Raw genomic sequence first — 23810 nt, forward strand, 5'->3', positions numbered from 1 at the left:
AGGAATTAAATATTTATAAATATTTTTGAAAACGATAGTATTATTAATTTTGCAAAAAGAAGAAAAACAAAATATTTTAGTATATAAGACGAAATGGAATGAATCGTAGAAGAGAGAGGACCTCAGGAGCACCGAAGGTAATCTCTTTTCGCGCGGTACGTTTATGACATTTAGTTTTCATTTTGTGTATTGTTTTATTGTGTTTTTAGTGTATATTTATTTTGTATGTTTTGCATTGTTTAATTATATCTATAATAAATACATTTGAGTTATTATTAAACTTTTATTACTTTAAGTTAAGACACTAGGGTTGTTTCTTTTAAGAGGACGCCATACAGAGAATGAAAAACGGGTTTAAACATGTTTTGCGCGGGACTACTTCATTTGATCTGTATTAATGCTAGAGTTTCAAATTTTTTACCAAATTATAGAGGACAAAATTATCTGTGATCTAGCGTTTTTATTTTTTTGTTAACATAATTTCTAGTAATTTATATTTACTATTAAACATTCCTATTTTTTTGGTTTTTTAAATCTTTAATAAATAGCTTCAGAGTTGCGTTATCAAAATTATAAAAACGCTAGATCACAGATAATTTTCTCCTTTATAATTTGGTAAAAAATTCAAATTTCAAATTATTTGTGAATTCTTAAAATAGCAATTAGAAAAATAGTAAATTTATTTACGTCAGTAAACATTTACATAATTTTCGTTTGTGAGGTTCATTAAAAGTTGGACACCACCCGAGAAATCATTCAAAATACGCCACTGGCGTAGCACAGTACTCGCTGCTATTTTATCTAACAATTTCTTATCATCATCACCTTAGCTTCTATCCCAACAATTATGGTGGACTTTACCTAATGACCTAATACGATTTTTACACTGACTGTCGACCTAACACAACATCATTATGGCTAAGAAAATCAGTAAGGAAGCTAAGTATTTGTCTCTGTTAAAGTTCTTGTATGATCTACAATCCCATTCGGAAACACAGCAAACAGCGTTATGGCGGCGACTGAACGATCCAATGCGCGATGTATTACTGCGAGTATTTTCAAAAATCGTAAATTGTTAAATGATGTTGATGCTCAAACTGTTGTAAAAGTGAAAAAAAATACATCAGAAACTGATATAGATCAAGTTTAGTTTTTATTTTAACAAATTATGGATTTTTAGTAGCGGCTAGTTTTTCGAGTAATAATTAAAAAATTTTAAATATGTACCTATTTCTTCAGTGGATGTGGAGCAAAGCATTTCAGTGTACAAAAATGTTTAAGCGAATAATAGGCGCTTGTTTACATTTATAAATTTAACAAAACCTTTGTTAATTGTTTTCAATTATAAATGTATATTACTGTTTTCCAGTTAGTTTTTTTTTTATGTATAATTGTACAGTTATTGTAATATAATAATTTAGTATTATTAAAAAAATTAAGTACACGAAAATGTTTTTTTATTTACATTAATTAATAATAAATAAAAAAAAACGAAGGGCATATTTTAATATTCTTAGCGCATATAATAGTGTTTATAATAGCATGAGTGAGTGCATACAGGCACGTAGACATGGGTGGTCTTGGCCCCCCTTAAATTTAATGTGGCCCAGAGCCGGCCCCCCCAAATTTAAAATTCAATTATTTTTACGAATTATCAAAAACGTGCTAGGCCTTATATACATTGAAATTATTATTAATTTGTGTGTACTATTGAGTAATACAGTTATTATTATGACTGTATTTTCATTTTTATATTCATAGAAAACGTTATTTGAAAAAGATAACGTTCTAGACGTAATAATAAATGGAATAGCATTTACTCCAAACGTGATGTAGGTAAATTTTTTTTAACTCTGGTCTAACAAACTACCAAGTATCTGCATTGATTATAATCTAGTTGATTACAAAATTCGATAGAGTATACTCTATGAAAAATTTTTTGATAAATCTTATCTTTAATTTGTTTCTTTTTTTATAATTTAGTAGTTACAATAGGTAATTTATTTGTTTTTGTTAATTTGTTATTTGTGCTTTAAATAATAGTAATTAAAATATGACTAAAAAAAGGCAGGAATTGTTTTTAATTTAAAATAAAATAAATTTTACATTGTTTATAATTTATATTTATTTTAAAATTTTTTATAACTTAATTGTTATTAGTATTTAGGAATAAATTATTTTTTCTTAATAGCTTAAAAGTTAAAAATAAAAGTTGAAAAATTAAATCAGCTTATGTTCACATCATTATTTTATTAGCTTCGATGCAAAGCTGAGAAGGTATTATTTTTACTATGATGTGTTTTTTTTTTGTGTCTGTTACCACTTTTTCTCAGCTCTCACTGAACCCATTTCTTTCAGTAATACGTCAAAAGATCACAAATCGTATCTAGTCGAAGACATTACCCTCAAAAATTGCCATAACTTTTTATATAGATATATGATATCGTTACTTTTCATTTTATATATTTTTTTTTATAAATCTGATCACCCTTTACCTGCCCACGAGGGGATTTAAAATGACAACTTTTTCACAAAAAATTAACTTTTTTCACTTAAATTTTTAAAATGTTCCTGAAAGTCTGACACTTTTATCTATATCTTAAATTAAAGCTAACGTAATGTACTATTTTATTTAAAAAAATTTCGGAGTTAATTTTGTCTTCACGGTGAAAATGGCTACCGAACGCTATTTTTGTGTAAAAATTCTCGATTTTGTATTTTACATTTTTAACTTTATAATGCTATAACTTTTTGAAAAATGTATGGATCAGCACAATTTTTTTATGAGAAATAATATTTTTTAATAATCTCTTTTTCATTCGACATACTTTATCTTAATCAGGATATTAATAAGGAAATAGCAGATCATGTAACTTTTGGAATAATCCACCAATTTTTTAAAAATAAACACAAATTTTGAACTTGTAAGATTCATAGAATGGGATACTCTCTAAGGAGGAGTGGAGGGACCCCCCACAAGCTTTTCATGGTAAACAAATTATGGAAAATGATACAAGGGCCCAAAATTGTTGGCCCCTCCAATAAACATTTTCTGGCTACGTGCCTGAGTGCATATTTCGATAGATTTTAATACATTAACTTCTGGGCCTACTTAAAAGATTAAATCACTGCCAACTCTAATAAAATTGATTCGGTAAACTTTATTACTTATTTGAATTCACTCGACTCAGAGTTTAATTAAACCTTAACTTTAACGAGTAAATTTCAAAATCGATGAGTAATTTTAAAATAATTAAAGAAAATAAAGGCATATGATAAAATTCTCATTCTCATTAAGTCATATTAGTCATTTATTAATGCGTAAACATTAATTTACCAAGATAATTTTCTTAAGCTGGTTAATGTTTCACTTAAAAAATTGAAATATTTTTGTTAATTACTCTTAATTTAAAACTAATAATTATACAAGTGACTATCTTAAATTAGTTAAGTCAATAATATATGATAAAAGGTAAAATAAAAACACACATGAATGTTTCAAATTGTTTTGTTATTTTCAGCCTTACAGTTTCAGCGAGTTAATTATTTTTCCCTAATGTTTCAGAAAAGTCTTAACAATTTTTTGTCAGTAATCATCTTATTTGGTAATATGTTATTTTAGTTCAAAAGCAACCCGAAAAAACATGTAATGCTATATATCTTATTGTAATACATACATTTATAATCATAATTATAAGCTATTTATCAAATAATTAGTAGGTTAAATAATAATTACTCGACTATAAATATCATTTAATAATGCTCACAATAACTCAACATCCTTAATTTAACAAATAATTACATTTTTTTTCTTTAAAGATTGTGTGCTAATCTTTGAAAATTCCTGATCCCTAGAGTAAAACATATCATCCAATATACAAATATTGAAAAGTAAACTACATTTAAAAATAATTTTCACTAAAATTATTCTTATATAATATTACATAACACTATTAAAATAAAATAATTAATGACTAATGTCTGGCGTTTAGTTTTAATTTTTGATTAATTTAAAAATTAAAATATCTTTTATGTTACTTTTTAGTTATTTCAGTGAAAAATATTGAAAATTATTATATTTTATAAATTTATCATTGTTAATTTATACTACAAGAATACTTTCAACAGAGAAAAATTGTAAATAACATGTTTTTAATATTTAATAAACATTTATTTAACACTTTATTTTAAGTTATTAATTGTAAAATAAGTGCATTATATTGTTATTACTGATTTTTAAAATAATAAATATTAAAATATATCTTCTCAATAGTATATACAATTACATTACAATAATATTTTAAATTAACTTGTTTACTTGCAATAGATTATCATTATTTGAAAGATATATGCAAGATAAAATTGACAATTCATTAAAATTTAAAAAAAAACTACAATTACAATTACAATATATTATAATAGTACATACTCATAATTTATCACAGTTTAGTTACATCTTAAACTAGTTCCGTTTGGCATAATATTTGTGTAAGTTGTCATACCTGTATGTCTATATTTTCAAATTAAAAGCTCATCTACTAAATTGCAAATTTAAAATTTATATGATGTAAACAAAATTTGGAATGAAAAAAACTACTTGAAGAATACATTTTAGTTTTGTACTAAAAAAAAATATATATATATTTATATGCATAGATTTATAGTAGCATTTAATAAAATCTTAAATACTATGACTTAGAGTTAATATATTTTTATAATTATTCGAACCCTAAATTTGTTACATTTATCATCTAATTTCTAATGATTTCCATATTGCATACAATAAGAATTTAATAAAGGTAAAACTAATGAATTATGAAAAAAAATGTTTTTATCAACTGATGGAATCCAAATCAGTCATTGATTCTAGGATCATTTTACACTACATAAAATAAAGTCTTAATGTATAAAAGTTATTGTGAGCATGTTTCATGGTGGCATTTATTTTAATTTTTAGGTAAATAGAAATATTGGTAAAATTATTTAGCCAGAAGTATAACAAAGTCAAATTATATAGAAAAAAAACATGAGATTATGTATATATTCATACTTAATAATTTTAGTTTTGTTAATAGAAACTACTTGAATTTATTAATTAAAAAACTAATACATTTAAATGCATCCAATATGATAAAAAATATAATAGAAAGAGATTATTAACTTATTAAGATGATCAAACAGGGAGATCTATGTTAGGAACAGTATGTAAATAAAAATTTCAATGTTAAAATAAAGATAAAAAACTCCCATAATTGTCTGATTACTGATAGGTATATAAAATAATATTTAATTATGAATTTTTAACATAAAAAAAATATTTAAATTTTTAAAAAGAAAGAGCGTTATTTTTAGCTAGCTTATGGGTTCATAAATGAACGTATTAGCATTACTCTTAAATGTAATAACATATTTAACACTACTTAATTTAAATAATATTTTATGTTCTAACAAGTGGATACATTTTTCTTAGTTATCAATTATTAATATTAAATTACTATCAAGATGTATGTGCTCATTAATAACTTAATATTAAATATTTCATTTATGAAACTACTAATAAATACTAACCTGACAATCTTATTGCTAATATTTTCATTAACATACAATATTGTTTTTATAAAAAGGTAAACTTATATAAAATAAAAATCATAACTAAACTTGTTTATTTTAGAATATATTACCTGCTAGATGTTTGGTTACATTAAGCGGATGACTTAATTTTACAAATAAGTTTGGAAGCTCATCTTTATTAAAAAAAAAAAAAAAAAAGAAAAAAGTAGCAGTAAATAATAATAACAGTGGGAAAATTTGGATCGGGAATTAAGTCAGAGTATTAGTCAAATATATATTTAAAAAGTCGCTTTAAACTTCACTTAATTGTCCAGGGCTATGTCTTTTACGAGCATTTTCATTAAATCCTTTTGTTCCATCTGGACCTGAAGGCTGGCGAACAACTATTAATTTTGGAGAGCCATCATCTTTTATTGATACAGTACGTATGCGATTAATTAAATGTTCTGGTCGCTGTGATGATTGTTTGGGAGGAGAATTTTCAGCAGAACTAATAAAAAATCAAAATTATGTTTGAATTGAAATTTTAGTTATGAAAATGATACCATGTTTTTAATACAGTAAAACACAATTTTTATTTACCAACCTGATTTTAGTGACATTACAGCCGGATGATTTTCCCGATCTTTGATTTACAACTAATACAAATTCAACCAAGTCACCTTGTTGAAGTTTAATACCATCTGTTACTTCTGATGTGTGGAAAAATAACTTCTTACCACCTTCTACTTCATAGGTTAAAAATCCAAATAGTCCTAAAAATATTTTACATATATATTAGGAAAAAAAAATACTTTGAATGGGAATAACAAATTGATCCAAAAACTATTCCATGCATCATCATGTCAACACTTGTACTTGTATTATACTTATGTTGATCCCTGAGACTCTAATCACTATTTAAATCAATTTTTTAATTTTATTTACTAAAATAATTGTATGATTGAAAAAATTTTAAAAGCATTTTCCAATTAATGAGTAATACAATTTTTCTATTTATCAACTACTTAATTTAATTTACCTTTTATAGCATCAACATGGGCCCTCTGTTTCTTCCTAATAGCAATTATGTTTACAGCTCGATTTTTAGAATCAACTTGAAACTGTACAGGATCTCCAACTTGTAATAACTCTCTTTTATTCATTAATCCTTTAATTCCAAACTCATATTGTGAGATGTTTTCTTCTTCCGCTATAAAATTATATGCTAATATTAGTAATAATAGTAATATATACAATTATAATTATTTTAAATTAATTGAACTTTATAATACTTGTAGTGTNTAGTAATAATAGTAATATATACAATTATAATTATTTTAAATTAATTGAACTTTATAATACTTGTAGTGTATTTAACAATGTGAATAGTTTCAAAATGTTTGTAATTTTATAATTTTCATTATACTATTATATGGGAGAAAATTATGGAATTTTTACTAAATTTTTGAAAATCTTACTTGTTGGTACTTCTTGAATGATACCAGCATACTCAGTTTGTTCAGGATTAACAGAACGTAGAGGTCTAGATACAACTCCATCTAAAATATTATTTGGTTGAAGCAATTCACTATTGTCATTTATAGTACCAGGAGGTAATATTCGGACATTTTCAGCAGAAGCACAACTACCTCCGTTTCCAGTATTTCTAGTGCTTAATGTATATTCCACTTCCATACCAAGTTCTAAAGATGCACTTGGATCATTCAAATTTCTACAAATAAAGTATTATGATTTGTATTATTTAATAAATAATGTATTCTTTATATATTATAAATTATTTCATCTTATATACATACGCATATCTAAAAAATACTTCAGAATCAAGAGCAATTGTTTCAATAAATCCAAAGCCATCTTTAAGTGCTGCAATATAACCATATTTTATATCAGTACGATTGGATTCATCGGAAGGTTGGTTACCATTTGAAATGGAAGTAAGAGATTGAATATTCATGGCAATTAGTTCTTTATTACGCTTTACTTGATATAAATTAAATTTTACCTGAAAGTAAATTAAGTTCAACCACAGACTAATACTATGTTGCTTAACAACAGACCATAGTTTAATAAGACATAAATAAGTATTAAATGGTTATTACTTTGTCTCCTTGTTTGGGTAAAAATTTCCCGCAACAGTCTTTTAAGTTATACAGAATTGTTCTTTTAGTCCCATTAGATTGCATTGTGATTACTCCTGGTTCATAAGTAACTTCATCAGGCGTCTAAAATATGAAATATGTTAATATAATATAATAATTACAAAATTATAAATATATTTTTAATTATACATGAGCATTAGTTTTAGTTGGACTTGATGGTTCTGATATCTCTGTTGCTACAACAGTTACAATCCCCATCAATCCTTCTTCAACAAGAATTTCAAACTGAACTGAATTACGAGGCAAATGCTTTATTCGTATGGCACTTTGTCTTGAATTACCAAAAGAAGACGAAGGATCCTATCACAATAAACAAAAGTATAAGCTATTTTAAATTTATTATTTGTTACTTCAAATTTACTAAATATCAATTGTTTTTTCAAACAAGATAATTACTCATAACAAATAAATTTTAATTTAACATAAAATATACCTGAGCAACTGTGAACTCAACTTCATCATTACATTCTAATTTTTTATTTACGTCAAGAACTTCATTAAAAGTAAAATATATCTTGGGCTCTCTTTCAACAGAACGCAAGAATCCAAATCCTTGTTTTAAAACTGCAATAATTCCTTGTTCTCTTCTTTCTCCAGAAACGACAAATGATTCAGGTAATAGTGATATATTCGTTGCTCGTTTTAATTGATCACGACGATCAGTCGCTATTCGAAATTCAACCCAATCTCCATGTCTAAAATTAGATAAATGTTAAAATGTAACAAATAAATTAACATATGTAGCATACCTTAAGGTAAAATCTCCTTGCTGATCTTTTTCTCCAAAAGAAACTTCCACTTCTGAGTAATCTGGAGCTCTATACCTTATACGCCCAGGTAGAGGCTCAGATGGTAAATGATTTTGAGGATTTTTATCTAGTGGTTTTAAAACTTGGCCTTTCATGATATTTTCATCTATATCTTCAAAAATCACTGAACCAGTCGGTAAACGTTCAATATTACAAGCAACCTCTTTTCCCTATAGAATAAAATTGAAGCACTTATTATATTAGATTAATACTAGGGTTGTCCTTAGTTAAAGAACACCAATTTTGACCAAATTTTGTAAAACTCATTTTTTCTTATATTGAAATAAATTTTGAAGTGGAACAAAATTGGAGTTCGATCAAAATTCTAAAAATTCATAAATAAGGGTATACCCTTGTCAACACATTAATTTAATAACTTACACTTCGAGTTTGAATAATAAATTCTACGTCATCACCTAGCTGCAATGGAGATCCATTATCTTTAAATTCAGAAAAGGGAAATGAAATTTCTTTAACAATATCAGCTCTTTCAATGTAGCCAAAAATATCTTTCATAGAACAAACAACACCTTGATATTTAACTGGATGCACTGGATTCTCTAAACGAACATGGGTAGCACCCAAATTTCCTCTTTGGTTGGTAGCAATTTGAAAACTTACTTGATCTCCTGTTCTTAATGTAACATTTCCTTCAACATCGTCTTTGTTATATGGGAGAAAAAAACATTCTCCTCGATTTTCATAGCTTATTCTACCTTGTGTATCACCACCAGAACCTTCAGTTCTTAGTTCTGTTGTTACAACTCCTGTTACTCTTTCTTCACTAAGTACCTATCATAATGATGAACATTTTAGTAAAAATATTCAACTTATTTTTGAGTTGTTTTTATATATTACCACTTCAGGAGCAATTTTGGTAACAGTACTAGCAATTGGTTTACCAGTTCTTCTATCATAAGTCATTTCAAATTCAACAGGGTCACCAATTTTAAGATGCTCTATATTACCACTGAACTGACTAAAGTGAAAAAAAAGCCTTGCTTGACGTTCACAGCATTGAATAAAACCATAAGAATGCTGAAATTAGTATAATTTTTATTAAAGAAAAATAAACTTTTTAATAAATATTTTATTTTAATAAAAACAACAATTCAATTATAAAAATTTGCTTTAATTAAGTTATTTATCTATAGTTTGTCAGCTTGGTGTTAGGTTGCTATGCAATAAATCATAACTCATTAAAACACAACCATTGGAATTTTATAATTATTTCAGCTCTCACAAAATTTAGTTTCATAAAGATGACTATAAAAATAGAAGAGATATTACATATTACACTAATATTGAATGATTTTATAAAAGTTTGTTTCAAAGAAGCTGCTGTCCACATATATTAGAAGTTTATTTTTTATAGAAAAAAATAAATAATATTACTTCAAGTTGAAATTTATATAATGAGTATTCAGTAAACTACAATTTAGAGTTAGCATGATTTTTCTAAATTAAAAATTTTTGACTAACTATATAATTTTCATAATGTGAATTGTCATCAATAAATTATATTAATAATAAATAAATAATATGTGATTTTAAACATGAATAAATTTATCATTACTAATAGATATAGCAAACACAAAACTTAATTTATAATGTAAAATTAATCAAATTAAGTTAAATAAACTTTTATTAGTTTAATAAAATAAATATTCAAAAGATAAATAGTATAGATATTTTACTAACCAGTAATTTTTCAATAATTCCTGTTTCTCGAACTCCTTGATTATTTCCAAATGATTCACTTGAAAAGTTAGAATTATTAGAACTACTTGCAGTTGCTGTGTCATGGCCAAATATATCATTTCCTGAAGATGGATAACGGCTAACAGGAGCCGTGTTATCTGAAGAGAAGACATCAAAATTTGATGATTGTATACCATTAGTAAACATGTTGTTTAAAGAAGAATCCTTTTGATGAAACTGAGATGATTGAAATTGTGATGGCATAGGAAAATTTTGGTTAGATTGCGAGTTATAACTTGGTGGAGAATGGTTAGTAGTTCTTGAAGATGAAAAATTATTTAAATTGGTTAATGCTGAAAGCGTCTTAAAATTCAGCATAGATGATTCATTTCCATTCAACATAGTTGATTGAAACAAATTCCACTGAGAGTTGTTAGACATACTAATTTAAAACTTAAAAGTAAATATTTGTACACAATATTTTTATGACTACACAATACAAAAAATTGTTTCTGATTAAAAAAAAAGTTTTAATTACAATCTACTTCTTAACATAAATTTTTATATATAATACATTATTACCAATAAAATCAATATCACAGTAATATTTTTTATAACTAAATTTTAAGGCACTTGACTAGGTCAAGTAACTTTTTTAAATGGTTTTATGTCTGAACACAAATTACTATGGTTGTTACATAAAACTTTGCATTTTTTTTAACTTAAAGACAAAAAAATTAAAAAAAAAAAAAAATTACTTCTATCCTAATTTAAAAAACTAATAATAATTGTTATAAAATAGACAGTTCTAAAGTATTCGGTTGGTTCATTACAATGCACAGCACACGTTTCAATTAAATATTATTTAAACAATAAAGAAGATTTTCAAGTGATATTTGTCACAATGCTTGCTGATTATGTTGTAGTAGTATTGATTTTTTTCAACTACAAACAGAAAGGAACATACGGCAAAGAAAAGATTTTTGAATGTTTTTTTTTTTTGAATTTTTTTTTTTTTTGTTTTGGTTGTTATTTTATGTGAGAAGACTAAAACTAATTTAGCCTAAAATTGAAAGCTGAAAAAATATAAAAAAAGTTTAGTTAAAAAGTGTAAAATATAAATTAAATCGAATTTCAAATGGCTTAAAATAAAGGTAATCAAATATATCACTAAATTGTAACAACTAAAAAAGAGAACACATTTATGATCTGTTATTCACATTTATTTTTTTTTGATAAATCATAAATATTTTATCTAATATATTCTGTATAAGAGTATATAAATTAAGCAAATTAAAATATATATTTTTCACAAAAGAAAAACATAAATGTTCAGTAAAAATAATTTTATACTAAGAAAATTATTTAAAACAACTATCCAATTGCTCGACATCAAATTACAAATAGTTTAAAATGTTTTTGGAGACTAAATTTTTGTTACACCATCATTCGCGTTTTAATGCCGTACTACTTATTATCTAATATTGTTAGTTCTTATCAATTCGAAATTATTATTAAAAAATTTTTAAATGATTCCATAAATTGTTTAACAATTACACTATTCAATACAATAAGGTTAATTAATTTTACTTTATTCCCATAAAAAAATGTGAACGTAGGAACATTAGTCTAACAAGAAACCAGGAAGAAGGAAGAATAATTTATTTGATATTGACATTGCTAATGTATCCTATCTTGGACGAAATAAAAATTAAAGTTTTTAACTACAGTACAGTAATTGAAAACTTCAATGATTTAGATTTTGTGTAATAGAAGTCATAAATCTAATAATAAATAGATAATTTTCTATGTAAAAATAATTAATCGATTTACTTACCACGGCACAGCAGAGCATTGATGACATGTTTTCGACATTACTATACCGTAGGTAGACCAGTCTTTCATTTTCAATAAGTTGATCTTCCAGTGTAGACAACTGCTTTTACTTTTTTATTGTAAGCAAAACGACATCTATCAATGATCATTAAGAGTATGAACATAGATTATAAATATTGGGCTTTGCTCCAAATAAGAGGTAGTTCCACATTTTCAAATTTTAAGAAAAAGAGTTAATATATTAATTTCCTACCATAAAAACAATATTTATATATTTCAATAAACATAATATTCTAAATTTTGTAGGGCTAATTCAACAATAGCGTTGAATAAACTCCCTTTAGTCTCTATCCAGATACGCCTATGGCATAAACCTGTTCGCTATTTTAAATTTGTATAAAAATGAATTTTTTATAACTGGACGTATCTGATTACATAAAAAAACTACAAAAGCAAAATAATGACATGTGTGCAACCTAATAACAGCATTATACACAAAATTTAAATTGCTATAGCATGTAAGAACACAGCTTCTGATTCTTCTCTCCTCATAACATAATCAAACCATCTAAGTCTAATATAATCTATAATATCGTTAAAGCATCTTATTTAGCGAGTTTAATTATTGCTAAAGATGGAAAACCACACACAATTGGGGAAATACTAGTGTTGCCAGCAGCAAAAAAAATCGTGCGATGTGTTCTTGGAGAAAAGGCTTCAAAAGAGATAAAAAAAGTGTCACTTTCAAACGATACTGTCAAAAGAACAATTGATGACATGTCGTCGAATATAAAAAATAAATTATTGCTTTATTTGAAAGATTGTAATTTCTTTGCTATACAAATTGATGAGAGTACTGATATTGCTAACATGGCTCAATTAATGGTACTTATACGTTTCGATCGCAATGATGAAATTATTGAAGAGTTTTTGTTTTGTAAGCCTTTATAAACCCAAACAACATCTGAAATTATTTTTACAAGCATTAATGAATATTTGATTGAAATAGATCTGCCGTGGAGTAAATGTGTGGGTTTTTGTTCTGATGGAGCAAGGGCAATGACTGGATGACTGACCAGAGTTGCAACAAGAATAAAAAAAGTTGCCCCATTATGTAAAACTATGCATTGCATGATTCACCGGCAAGCGTTAGCATCCAAAAACATGCCTAGAAGTTTAAAATTAGTTCTTGATAGTGCTGTAAAAATCGTAAATCTAATCAAATCCAGACCTCTCAATTCAAGACTATTCACAGTATTATGTAACGAAATGGACAGTACTCATAAATCCCTTCTTCTCCACACCGAGGTAAGGTAGCTTTCACGAGGAAAAGTCCTCACCAGGCTATTGGAGCTAAGGTTAGAAGTTTTATTACTTCTGACTGATATTGATGAAGAAAAGTCCAAATTGTTTTGTGATGACGAATGGCTGTCAAGACTAGCTTACATGGCTGACATATTTGACCGTTTAAATATTCTAAATTTAAGTCTGCAAGGATCAAACACAAACATATTTTATGCTAGTGATAAAGTTAATGCCTTTGTAACTTTTAGTGACTAAAAGTTACAAAATACACTCATAACGTCAAAACTTTATCTGCTAAGAAACAACAAAAAAAATCACACTACATTACAATCATTATTCTTATACATAAATTAAATGTATTTAACAACAATTTTAAGAATATTAAATTCAATAAAATATATTTTATTAGATCACAAAAGTATGTGTACCTCCTAAATAAAAAATTTAAAAACCTGAATCTTTATTTTTATTTTTAGAAAATTTAATTTCCATTGGGCACGTGAAAAATTTTCAAAGTTACATTATATAATACTGCTTTATTACTACTATATTACCATTATCACTCAGAAATAACTTGGATTCAATGTTACCTATTTTATTAATTTTTTAAAGAGTAAATTTGTGATTTTCGAAAAATTAAGCGAGGAGGGTTTACCTAGATATTTAGAAAACTATGAATAACTAAATCAACTAGTTTTAAAAAGTACATTTGTTCTATTAGCTCCCAAAACGTATCGAAATGTTTATGCTTTCAAAAAAATACAGTTATTCAAATATTAATATAAGTGTATTATACATTTTATTTGAATGTTTTGCTAGTTTTAACTCAATTCAGATGCGTATACAAAGACATAAAAGTAATGGCTTCTTTAAAATTATCCATTTTAATGACAACTATTGGCTGAAAATAAGTCTCACGCATTCAGAAATAATGAAATGGCATGACTATTTTTTTTTGGATTTACGCTAGTTTTTATAACAAAAATATTAAAAACATTTTTGAATTGTAAAATATTTTTAATATTGTTGAATTCTTTAATATATTTAATATAATTTAATAATTATATAGTTCTTGTGATGTACAAAAAAATAAAAGTAAGCCAATGAGAAAAGTATTTAAAATTTCTAGTATAAATAATACTACAAATTATATAGAAAAGTATTAACATAATAAAACTGGATTAGAATATTTTATCCTGATCGAAAATATAAATGATGTGATTTTTAAATATAGTTCTTCTTCTTCTTTATCCTTGCCTTAATCCCAACTACTTGGGAACCACTTTGAACCATACATCATAGCTGGCCTCACTACAGTATTGTAGAATTTACCTTTCAGCCTCATTGGAATTCTTTTATCGCATAAGACACCAGACGCTTCTCTCTACTTGAACCATCTGTATTTTCCTGTGTCTACATCCTCGTCAATATCACCACTCTTTTGCACAACTGATCCTAAATACTTAAAACTCTCCACCTCTCCAATCACGTCCTCGCATATTGTCACTGACCTCCTCATTTCACCTACCTCGTGTTCTCATTTGTCAAACTCGTACTCTATATACTCTGTCTTACTTCGACTTATTCTTAAACCCTTTTCTTCAAGAGCTGATCTCTACACCTCTAGCCTTTGATTAATTTCCTCCTTATTTTCTCCTATTTCCACTATATTGTCAACAAACAACTCTTACCCGAAAACCTTCTGATACTCCTCCTACGCTTTTTACCTTGATACAAGTGCCACCATACATATCTTCTATTATATTAATGTACCTTTTTGGAACTCCTTTTCTCAATAATGCCCACTTTAAAACCTCTCGGTACTCTATCATACGCTTTCTCCAAATCTATAAATACAGCTTTTTCTTCTTTTCCCTAAATTTTTCTATTAGTTTCCTCACACAAAGTCCATTGTTGACTTACCAGGCATAAATTCAAATTGGTTTTTGGATACCGATGTTTCAATTCTTATTCTCTTATCTATTACCTTTTCCCAAATTTTCATACTATGACTCATAAGCTTTATGCCTCTATAACTTCCACACTCCTGTATGTCTCCTTTACCTTTAAGTATCGGCACTACAATACAATTCCTCCATTAATTTGGTATTATCACTTCAAATAAGATTTTATTAATATAAATTTATTATACTGAAGCAAGATTACAGTATAAGAGATTGTAAATCTCTCTAAAAATTGATCACTTGTGGCTAATTATTTAAAATTACTCCTACTTATTCTTTAACCCCTTTATTCTAAAGTATAAATTTTAGCTCGTAGTTTTAATAAATATATGCTTTAATCAAAAGATTTTAAGTTGTTAAAAATTTATAATTTTTTTTCTTAAAATACAATTGTAGAAGAAAATCATAATTTTATAATTATCCAAAAGTTAATTAAATAAAAAATTAATAATTTATTAATTAACACAAAATAACAATAAAAAAAATTAATAAAGTTTATTTAAAAATTAAAATTAAATACATTTTAACAAACCCAATTGAATTAAATTATTAAATTTAAATAATAGACGACACGTCTGAACATAATATTCGATTTGGTCAAGTTAGCTGTCCATGTATTATTATATAAGTTATTCGTTAATAATAGTCAACAATTGGTATTTCAATATCTATATTAAAAAGTTTTGACTATTGCATATTTTAAAATAAAATTCACATAAACAGATGACCATTCGATTTTTTTTTTCGATTTATTATCATTCAATTATTTCCTTTGATTATTTTAATATTATTCTCATAACTAGTTTCATTATCTTTACTTTTTTTATCAGCTAATGATAAAGCGATATCGTCTGAAGGAAGGTAGATGCATATATCTTTTACTTATAATTTTACATTATTTATTAATTTTTATATAAGTTTTTAACATTAGCTTTAATTTGTAATTGAATTGATTTTATTTGATGACTAATGTAGTTTTCAGTCAACTTAAAGCGAAGACAATTTTTTTGTTCATGAATTCTAGTTTTTTTTCTACATGCATTAAAATGTTAAATTCTGTAAATTAATACAATATGAAATCAGACAATTTATGTGAAAAAAAATCGTTTACTAATTATGAGTTTTTTTTATTTTTGTAAGTGTAATTTGTTTACGATATTAGAAATCATATTTTGTTTGTTTATGTACATTTTTATTTTACAACATAATTTACAAATATTGAAAATATGGAATAATCATTTTTCTATTACTCTAGTTTTTATTTGGCTATCAAATTGTTATTTGTTGTTTGCATTAATGTAAATAAAACTTATATTCAATAAATTTAAAAACTTCTGAATTTAGTTTCTCTTTTATATAGACATCAACTATACATTAAATATTTCTATTATTTACTTTTACTATTATTTTTAATTGTTTATAAAAAAAAATATAAAAGTTATTTAATGTAGAATAAATAGATTAGGGTAAAACATTGACAATTTTTTTTTTATAATTTCAATTGGAGTATAAGTCCTTTGAAGGATAATAAATTATACTCTTTAATTTCAGAATATATTTGTTGTATTTATTTATGTGATTTATGTGATTTTGTAAAGCATTCTGAGAAATTTGGATCAAATGCATAAAATACTTCAATTGTTCTCCTATTCCTCCTAGTCCATATTTTTTAAGAATATCTGGATCTCAAAGTAATATATTTAACTTTACCTTATTTATTCTGAAAGAAAAGTCCATTAATACTACTTTAAGATTATAGATTTTTGTTGATACAGTGTGTTAATCAAGCAGAATACTAAACTAAAATTTATAAAAATTAACTCAAAAATAATTACCTATTAAAATTTTATATTAAGCATCATTAAGTTGACAGTATATTTTGTTTCTATAAATTCATTTAAATTCTATTGACCAATAAAACTTGCAAAAGAATCTTTTGAAAGTCTGTGTATAATGTTACTACTCTTGTTACTGCTAATAGACAAAACTTTTTATACAACTTGATATATTTATATTACACTAGATTGGTTATATTAAAAACTGTTGATATATTTTAAAGTATTATTAATGTTTTTATTCAATAATATACTTTTCTCTAATTTATCATTTTACAATTTATAAAATTTATGTTTACATTCCTATCAATAAAATTGTGTTTTTATATATAATACCGACTTAGTGGTACCAATACTCATATGTTAGTGAAATAAAATAAATAATTATTAATAATAAATTATTACAGTTTCAAAAAAAGACAAAAAAATTCTCACAACTACCAAATCTACTAATGAATTAATGTCAGAAATGGCTAATAAAGATTTTGATTTACAAGTAAAGAAACTTATATCAATTATTATTATTAATAATTCATGCTTAAAAAATTATTTCAGGAAAAATTAAAAAAATTGGAGCTAGAAAAGGTTTGTAATGATCATTTATAAAATCAATTCTTTAAATATATTGTAAATCTCATTTTAAATATTTAAGGAACTTAAGAAAACAAATTTCTTGGAAGCAGAAATCTCTTTAAAAGAATATGAAGATAATAAATTTAATCAGTATCAAAATAAACTTAAAGATGACAAGGTAGTTTGTTCAAGTTAAAATAGCCTAAGTAGTTATTACTATTACTGTGAATTTTTGTATGTTAAACTAAATGATAGAAATACTAAAAAGGGGAACATTGGTAATAGGATTACAAATTAAATATTTTTTTATTTATTTAAATCAATATTATAATTTTTCTTATACTTACCAATAAACATTTGATGATTATATAGTAATTGTTAATATTTTTTGCAGTGGTTCATGATTTTAATATTGCATGTCATACCTATATAAAGTGTAATTTCTATCTCTCTATCAGTACCTTCAAAAATATATTTATAATTATATCTAGGCATGAGAAATAGTATGGTGCAAAATACCTAATAATAAAACCTGCACCTCACCTCCAATCATCATTTTAAAATATAAATATCTTCAAAAATATGGATTTAAAAATTGTCATTGACCTTCTTTATTAGATAATTGTCTGTGATGTGACCCAGAACATATAAGTTATCATTTAAATATTTTCAATGAATATTTATTGAAGGGGTGAGAAGAGGAATAATTTTAATCTTAAAAACTAGGATTCTTTTTAATAACTTTTTTTTTACAATACCTTTTAAACTAAAACCTCTTCATAATATTCTTATATTATCTCCTGATATCACATTTTACAATCTATATCTATCATAATTTTTCTATAATTTCTTTCTTCAGAGCACAAATCAGGAATAAAAATCAAAATAATTTTGGGTTTTTCGAAAAAATTGTGTAATGTATAGTAAATTAGATAACCTATGTCAAATGTGTTTCTTAAAATTTATTCTACAAAATGACTATGTTAAAAATTTAGACTAAAAGTCTAACAATTACTTAAACAGAAAGTAATATGAAATATTTACTAGATCAAAAGTTATGGAATTAATGTGTTTATTTTGTATATATATATATATATGTCTGTGATAATTAATTAGCAAATTAATTAATTTAATAAAATAAAAATTTATTTATGTATTAATAATTATATAATTTTTTATCTACCATAGAGAATGCAATCATTATTACTTGATGAAGTTCGTACTGACCAAATAGTTACTTCAATCCAAAAAGGTACTGAAAAAACTAAAGAAAAGCTTCTTTATGATTTAATAGAAGGTAATTTGATTCAATTAATTGTATTTAGTTTATTAAAGTATTTTTTAACAAAAATATAAAAAATGACTATTTACTGCCTTATATGTTGAAAAAGTCAGTATAAAATTAAATCTCTAATTGGAATAAGGGTCTAATTCAAAATTTTTTGCAAAATGCCTTTTTTTTTATTATTTTACTTTTACTTAATTTTAGAAATTAAAAAAAAAACAAAAGTTAGTTTTCACATACGGTCCTACAATAATTTGATTTCAAATTAAAATAATAATACTTAAAATGCATTTAATTTTAGTTGAAGAATCTACAAAAAAACTTATTCATGACACCTTGGATTTAAAAGAAACATTAAAATTAAAAATAAATTACATCTCAAACTTAGAAAATACTATTCTTCCTGAAAAAAATGAACTAAACCTCATAAAAGAGTAAGTTGATAATATTATGTATTATTATTAAATAAAAAAATAATATTCCCCTTTCGATGGGGGTTAGAATACATCCTCGGTAGTCCATGCCTGTCGTAAAAACTGACTAAAATAGACTTAGGAGTGGGCAGCAGTGCTTCTAGTACTAAGTGTAAATGAACAAGGTTATCTACACTTGGACACCAATCCCTATAGAGTTTGGGCTGTGATGTGGAAGGTAAGTGGAAACCACCACATTTACATCCCTAGTTAGGCAACTACTATTTTGTCTTTTAAAATGGATTCTCGCAGTATAAAAATTATGTCCGGAAGTAAAATAGCTCCCCGTTTGAATGTCTGGGTGGAAGCTACCTTGCAAGATACATGTGATAGGAACAAAAAAATAATACTTGTAAAATATTTTATGCTTAATCTAAAAAAATGTTAATTTATAATACTAGAATACATAATTATTTATGTCTTCTTATTTAAAGGGCTCCTCTAATTTTTGTATAGTTTTATTACCAATAAAATATATTTTGCAATAATAGTCTTAATTCCCATTATTTTACAGAAGTTTTTTTTTTAATATATAAAAATCACTATAACATTCAAATTACTAATTTTTGAAAAATTATTTATATCTTTAAACATCTTTTATATATTAATGGACTAGTTTACATAAAAAGTATGTGTACTTATAGAATTTAATAGGGGCTTTATTTGAACATATTTATTACAATTAAAATTAATGTAATAAAGTATTAAAATTTATTATTAACAGAAAGAATTCTGAATTTACATTAAAACTTAAACAAATATTGGCCAAAAATGATATGCAACGATTTATACTTTTCAATAAAATGTCAGAAGAATATTCTTCGGAAATGGAAAAACTAACCAACATCCTTAACTCAAGTTATTGCTATCGTGGGGTTTTGAAAGAACATTTAAAATCTATGTATAATCAACTTAAATATTTAACAGTTGTGGAGTTAAAGAAACATGATTTACAAACTAATAAACATATGGTGAGTAAATAAGTAATTTAATTTTTTATTATTATTTTTTTTTTTTTTAATATTTTTAAGAAATATAAGATATATATTTAAATGTTAGTTGCATTTTTGTATAATTATGTGTAAACAAAATAATAATAAGAAAAAAATTATATGTGTCATTGAAACAAGCCTGGGTTCTGGAAGAGTTAATATGAGAATTTTTGATATAAACGTTGTTCTTTAAATTTAATCTATGTAATGGTTACCTTGAAATCTCAAAAATAAAAAAATATGAATAAAGTTTTATTTAATTTACTACAAAAATTTATTATGAATGTGTTAAAGCTTTCATGGATTGTCTTGTTGCTTGAAGCACTTAAGGATTTATCCATGTTTATAGTTGAGTTCTGACGTTTTGGACTCATTGCAGAGTCCATCTTCAGAGTGATGGTTGCTAGTCAGTGGCTACAACTATACTGTTAGTATAGTATACTGTATACTGTATTATAGTTGCAGCAACCGACTAGCAACCATCACTCTGAAGATAGACTCTGCAATGACTTCGAAATGTCAGAACTCAACTACAAATATGGATAAATCCTTAAGCACGTGAAACAAAAATTTATTAATCGTAAATAATGATGTAGGATGGATGTAGTCAAAGTTGTAAAAATTAATTTAAAAGTCTAAAGTGTTAAGTAAATAATAAGTTTTTAAAGATTTCAAATATATAACTTCAATTTTAAACTTATTCAAATATAAAAACATAAAATTATTTTTGTAAAATAACATTTTTAAGTAATTTGTTTTCTTATAGAATGATATATGTCAAGAACGAATGATACTTGCACAACTACTTGTTGACTTAATAGAAAATAAGAAACAAAATCATAGATTATTAATTCAAAATTTAGAAGCTCAAAATATTGGAAATGTAATTATAAAAAGTTGAATCATTTAATATTTATTATTTATAATATTCTTTAATTTAAGGAATCTGCAACAAAATGGCTAACACAATTTTCTAATTTGGTTGATCATTTACCTTCGGATTTAAAATATTCTGATAAATTTGTAAGCCCTATGCTATTACACAGGGTATCAACAGCAGGTGGAAGTCATTTATTATTTTTTATTTTAAACAATGATTTAAAATTACCAATAACAAAGCATTATCTTAATGAGGTTATTATTTTTAAACTTTAAAGTAATTATTAAGTATTTATATTTATTATTAATTATGCTATAGATGGGTATAAAAAATTCAAAAGATCAGGAGTTATTAATAGATGTATTTAAAAAATTACCAGAACCATCAGCACCACATGAATCTCAGATTTATCCATCAGCACCAATAATTGATGAATTGGAATGTATTATTTGTATGGAAACACCGGTAATCATTACAAAATTGTTTACTATATTGATTAAAAAACAATTTAATACTATGTTTGATCATCTAACCATCTATGTTTAACGACCAATATTATTCTTATTTTATTTATTATTTATTAATAATCTATTCTAACAAATAATTTTCGAGGATTGTGAAATTTTGATTTTATTTCTCTAACTCTAATAGTAATTATTATAATCACAAATTATAATAATTATGACAATAATTATGTTGGATGAAAATCAAACAATTATTTATTCCAAATCTTTCATTGATTCTGGGATTATATATGATAGTAAAAATGTCTAGGGAATTTAGGTGTTTTAATTTTATTCACAATGTTTTCAAATGAATTTAAAAAAATAACTATTGCTATTGTTTATGTGAATAAATTTTAAATGATATTAAATGAATTTTAAAACATAAATTGAGGATATAAGACCTAGCACAATGTGATCGTGCATAATGATTAACATCACTAATATAAAAAAATATAATGCGAATTAGGGTGGCTCAAAAAAAATCGATCTTCGAAATGTTTATGAGATACCTCATAAATGTATTATATACATTAAAATAAACATTTTATGAAAATTTGAGATTAAAAAAAAAATTTTTACAGGTCGCTCAACGCGTTTTAAGAAAATTGACNTAATGCGAATGTTTAAATTTGTAACTCTTCCAAAAGTCATGGAACAGAACATTCTTTTTTAAATATAATAGCATCAAGAGCTTTGATTTGATATAGCTTGAAACAGGACAAATGTTCTGGAAAAATTTACAAAAATTCAATTGAAAAAAATTTTTATGTGCGTGGGTAGGTGTTCACTTTTAATTTTATTTAATATTTAAGATTTTTGACTTTAAGTTCAATTCTCATAGGAAAAATATTGTGGGAATTATTATTTTTTCATCATAAGGTACTCGTAAACATCTTTAATTTGATGTAAAAAAGTTAAAGCAGTTTTAAAATGCAGAAAAAAAATTTAAATTTTCATTAATGTTATGGTGATTACAAGATATTTGTTTAAAATTCTAAAACTTAGGAAAATGAAAAAAAAAAATGTTCCAATTTTTTGTTCTACTACTAGTTCTTCAACTAGATTGAAATCCAATTTTAAATGTATTAATCATTAAAATAGGTTCAGTGAGAACTGAAAATTTTCATGGGCAGTCAGAAAAAAACAAACAATGACAAAAACAATACCTTTTCAGTTTTGCATCTAAGCAAAAATTTTAAGTGTAATAAAAAATACTTCAATAAGCTTCATTAACTTGAAACCTTCAAAAAATTCTCAAAATTATTTTCCTAAACTAGGAAAGCTTATACCATATTAAAAATAACTATGGTTTATTTTGTACAACTACAATTTTTTTAAAATATTAAATCAATACTTTTAATTTTGTTAACAGTATAATGTTGTGTTTATACCTTGTGGACATTTATGTAGCTGCTGGGACTGTTCATTAAAAATACAATTATGCCCCATGTGCAGGTCCAACATAAACAATAAAATTCTAATTAATAATTAATTGTGATATATTAATAAAGTAATTTGTATAATTTTTTAAATAGACAAATATAATTTATATTTTATATTATATTTATAAATATTATTTCATTTATTTATTATATTGTAATGCAATAATATGTATTAACTCATAACTTCACAAATAATAAAAAAATTCACTTATAAAAATAACTAAATTTTATTAAAAGATGTTATGTTATGTTAACTCACAAACAATAAGGGACCACTAATAGAATTATTTATTTATTTATTTACTTATTTTGTAAGGTTAAGCAGTTTAAGGTTAGTATGTTAAACTATATTTTTAAATTATTTATCAACTATAATAATAAAATATTATTTATATTTTGGATCAGTTATTAATTTAATTTTTCTACTTATTATTTGTCAGTGGTGGTAGTTTTATTATTGTTTTCTTAAGTGTTGT

General features: G+C 24.7%; 3 protein-coding genes across 3 annotated transcripts; 2 read left to right on the plus strand and 1 right to left on the minus strand.

The window, feature by feature from the left end:
- Positions 1–3492: 3492 nt before the first annotated feature.
- Positions 3493–12207, minus strand: LOC126901792 (cold shock domain-containing protein E1). The gene is made up of 13 exons (XM_050678556.1): positions 12081–12207; positions 10244–11319; positions 9401–9580; positions 8924–9334; positions 8483–8712; positions 8167–8428; positions 7863–8033; positions 7674–7796; positions 7371–7576; positions 7032–7285; positions 6593–6763; positions 6158–6326; positions 3493–6061 (listed from the first exon to the last, which is right to left on the minus strand). The coding sequence occupies exons 2-13, from the start codon at positions 10682–10684 to the stop codon at positions 5863–5865; spliced, it is 2817 nt and encodes a 938-aa protein (XP_050534513.1). The 5' UTR covers positions 10685–11319; positions 12081–12207; the 3' UTR covers positions 3493–5862.
- A 28-nt stretch (positions 12208–12235) lies between these two features.
- On the plus strand, positions 12236–13030 carry LOC126895295 (protein ZBED8-like). Its single transcript, XM_050667020.1, has 2 exons — positions 12236–12278; positions 12693–13030. Exons 1-2 carry the CDS (start codon positions 12236–12238, stop codon positions 13028–13030), a joined length of 381 nt encoding a protein of 126 aa, XP_050522977.1.
- Positions 13031–16977: 3947 nt separating this feature from the next.
- LOC126893924 (E3 ubiquitin-protein ligase LRSAM1-like) lies at positions 16978–23581 on the plus strand. The gene is made up of 11 exons (XM_050664477.1): positions 16978–17039; positions 17591–17679; positions 17739–17768; positions 17836–17934; positions 18945–19053; positions 19343–19475; positions 20239–20485; positions 21273–21389; positions 21449–21640; positions 21705–21851; positions 23265–23581. Exons 2-11 carry the CDS (start codon positions 17644–17646, stop codon positions 23382–23384), a joined length of 1230 nt encoding a protein of 409 aa, XP_050520434.1. The 5' UTR covers positions 16978–17039; positions 17591–17643; the 3' UTR covers positions 23385–23581.
- The last annotated feature ends 229 nt before the right edge of the window (positions 23582–23810 follow it).

Source organism: Daktulosphaira vitifoliae, unplaced genomic scaffold (assembly GCF_025091365.1).
Source record: "Daktulosphaira vitifoliae isolate Bord-2020 unplaced genomic scaffold, ASM2509136v1 Scaffold_1, whole genome shotgun sequence".
Taxonomy (NCBI): Eukaryota; Metazoa; Arthropoda; class Insecta; order Hemiptera; family Phylloxeridae; genus Daktulosphaira; species Daktulosphaira vitifoliae.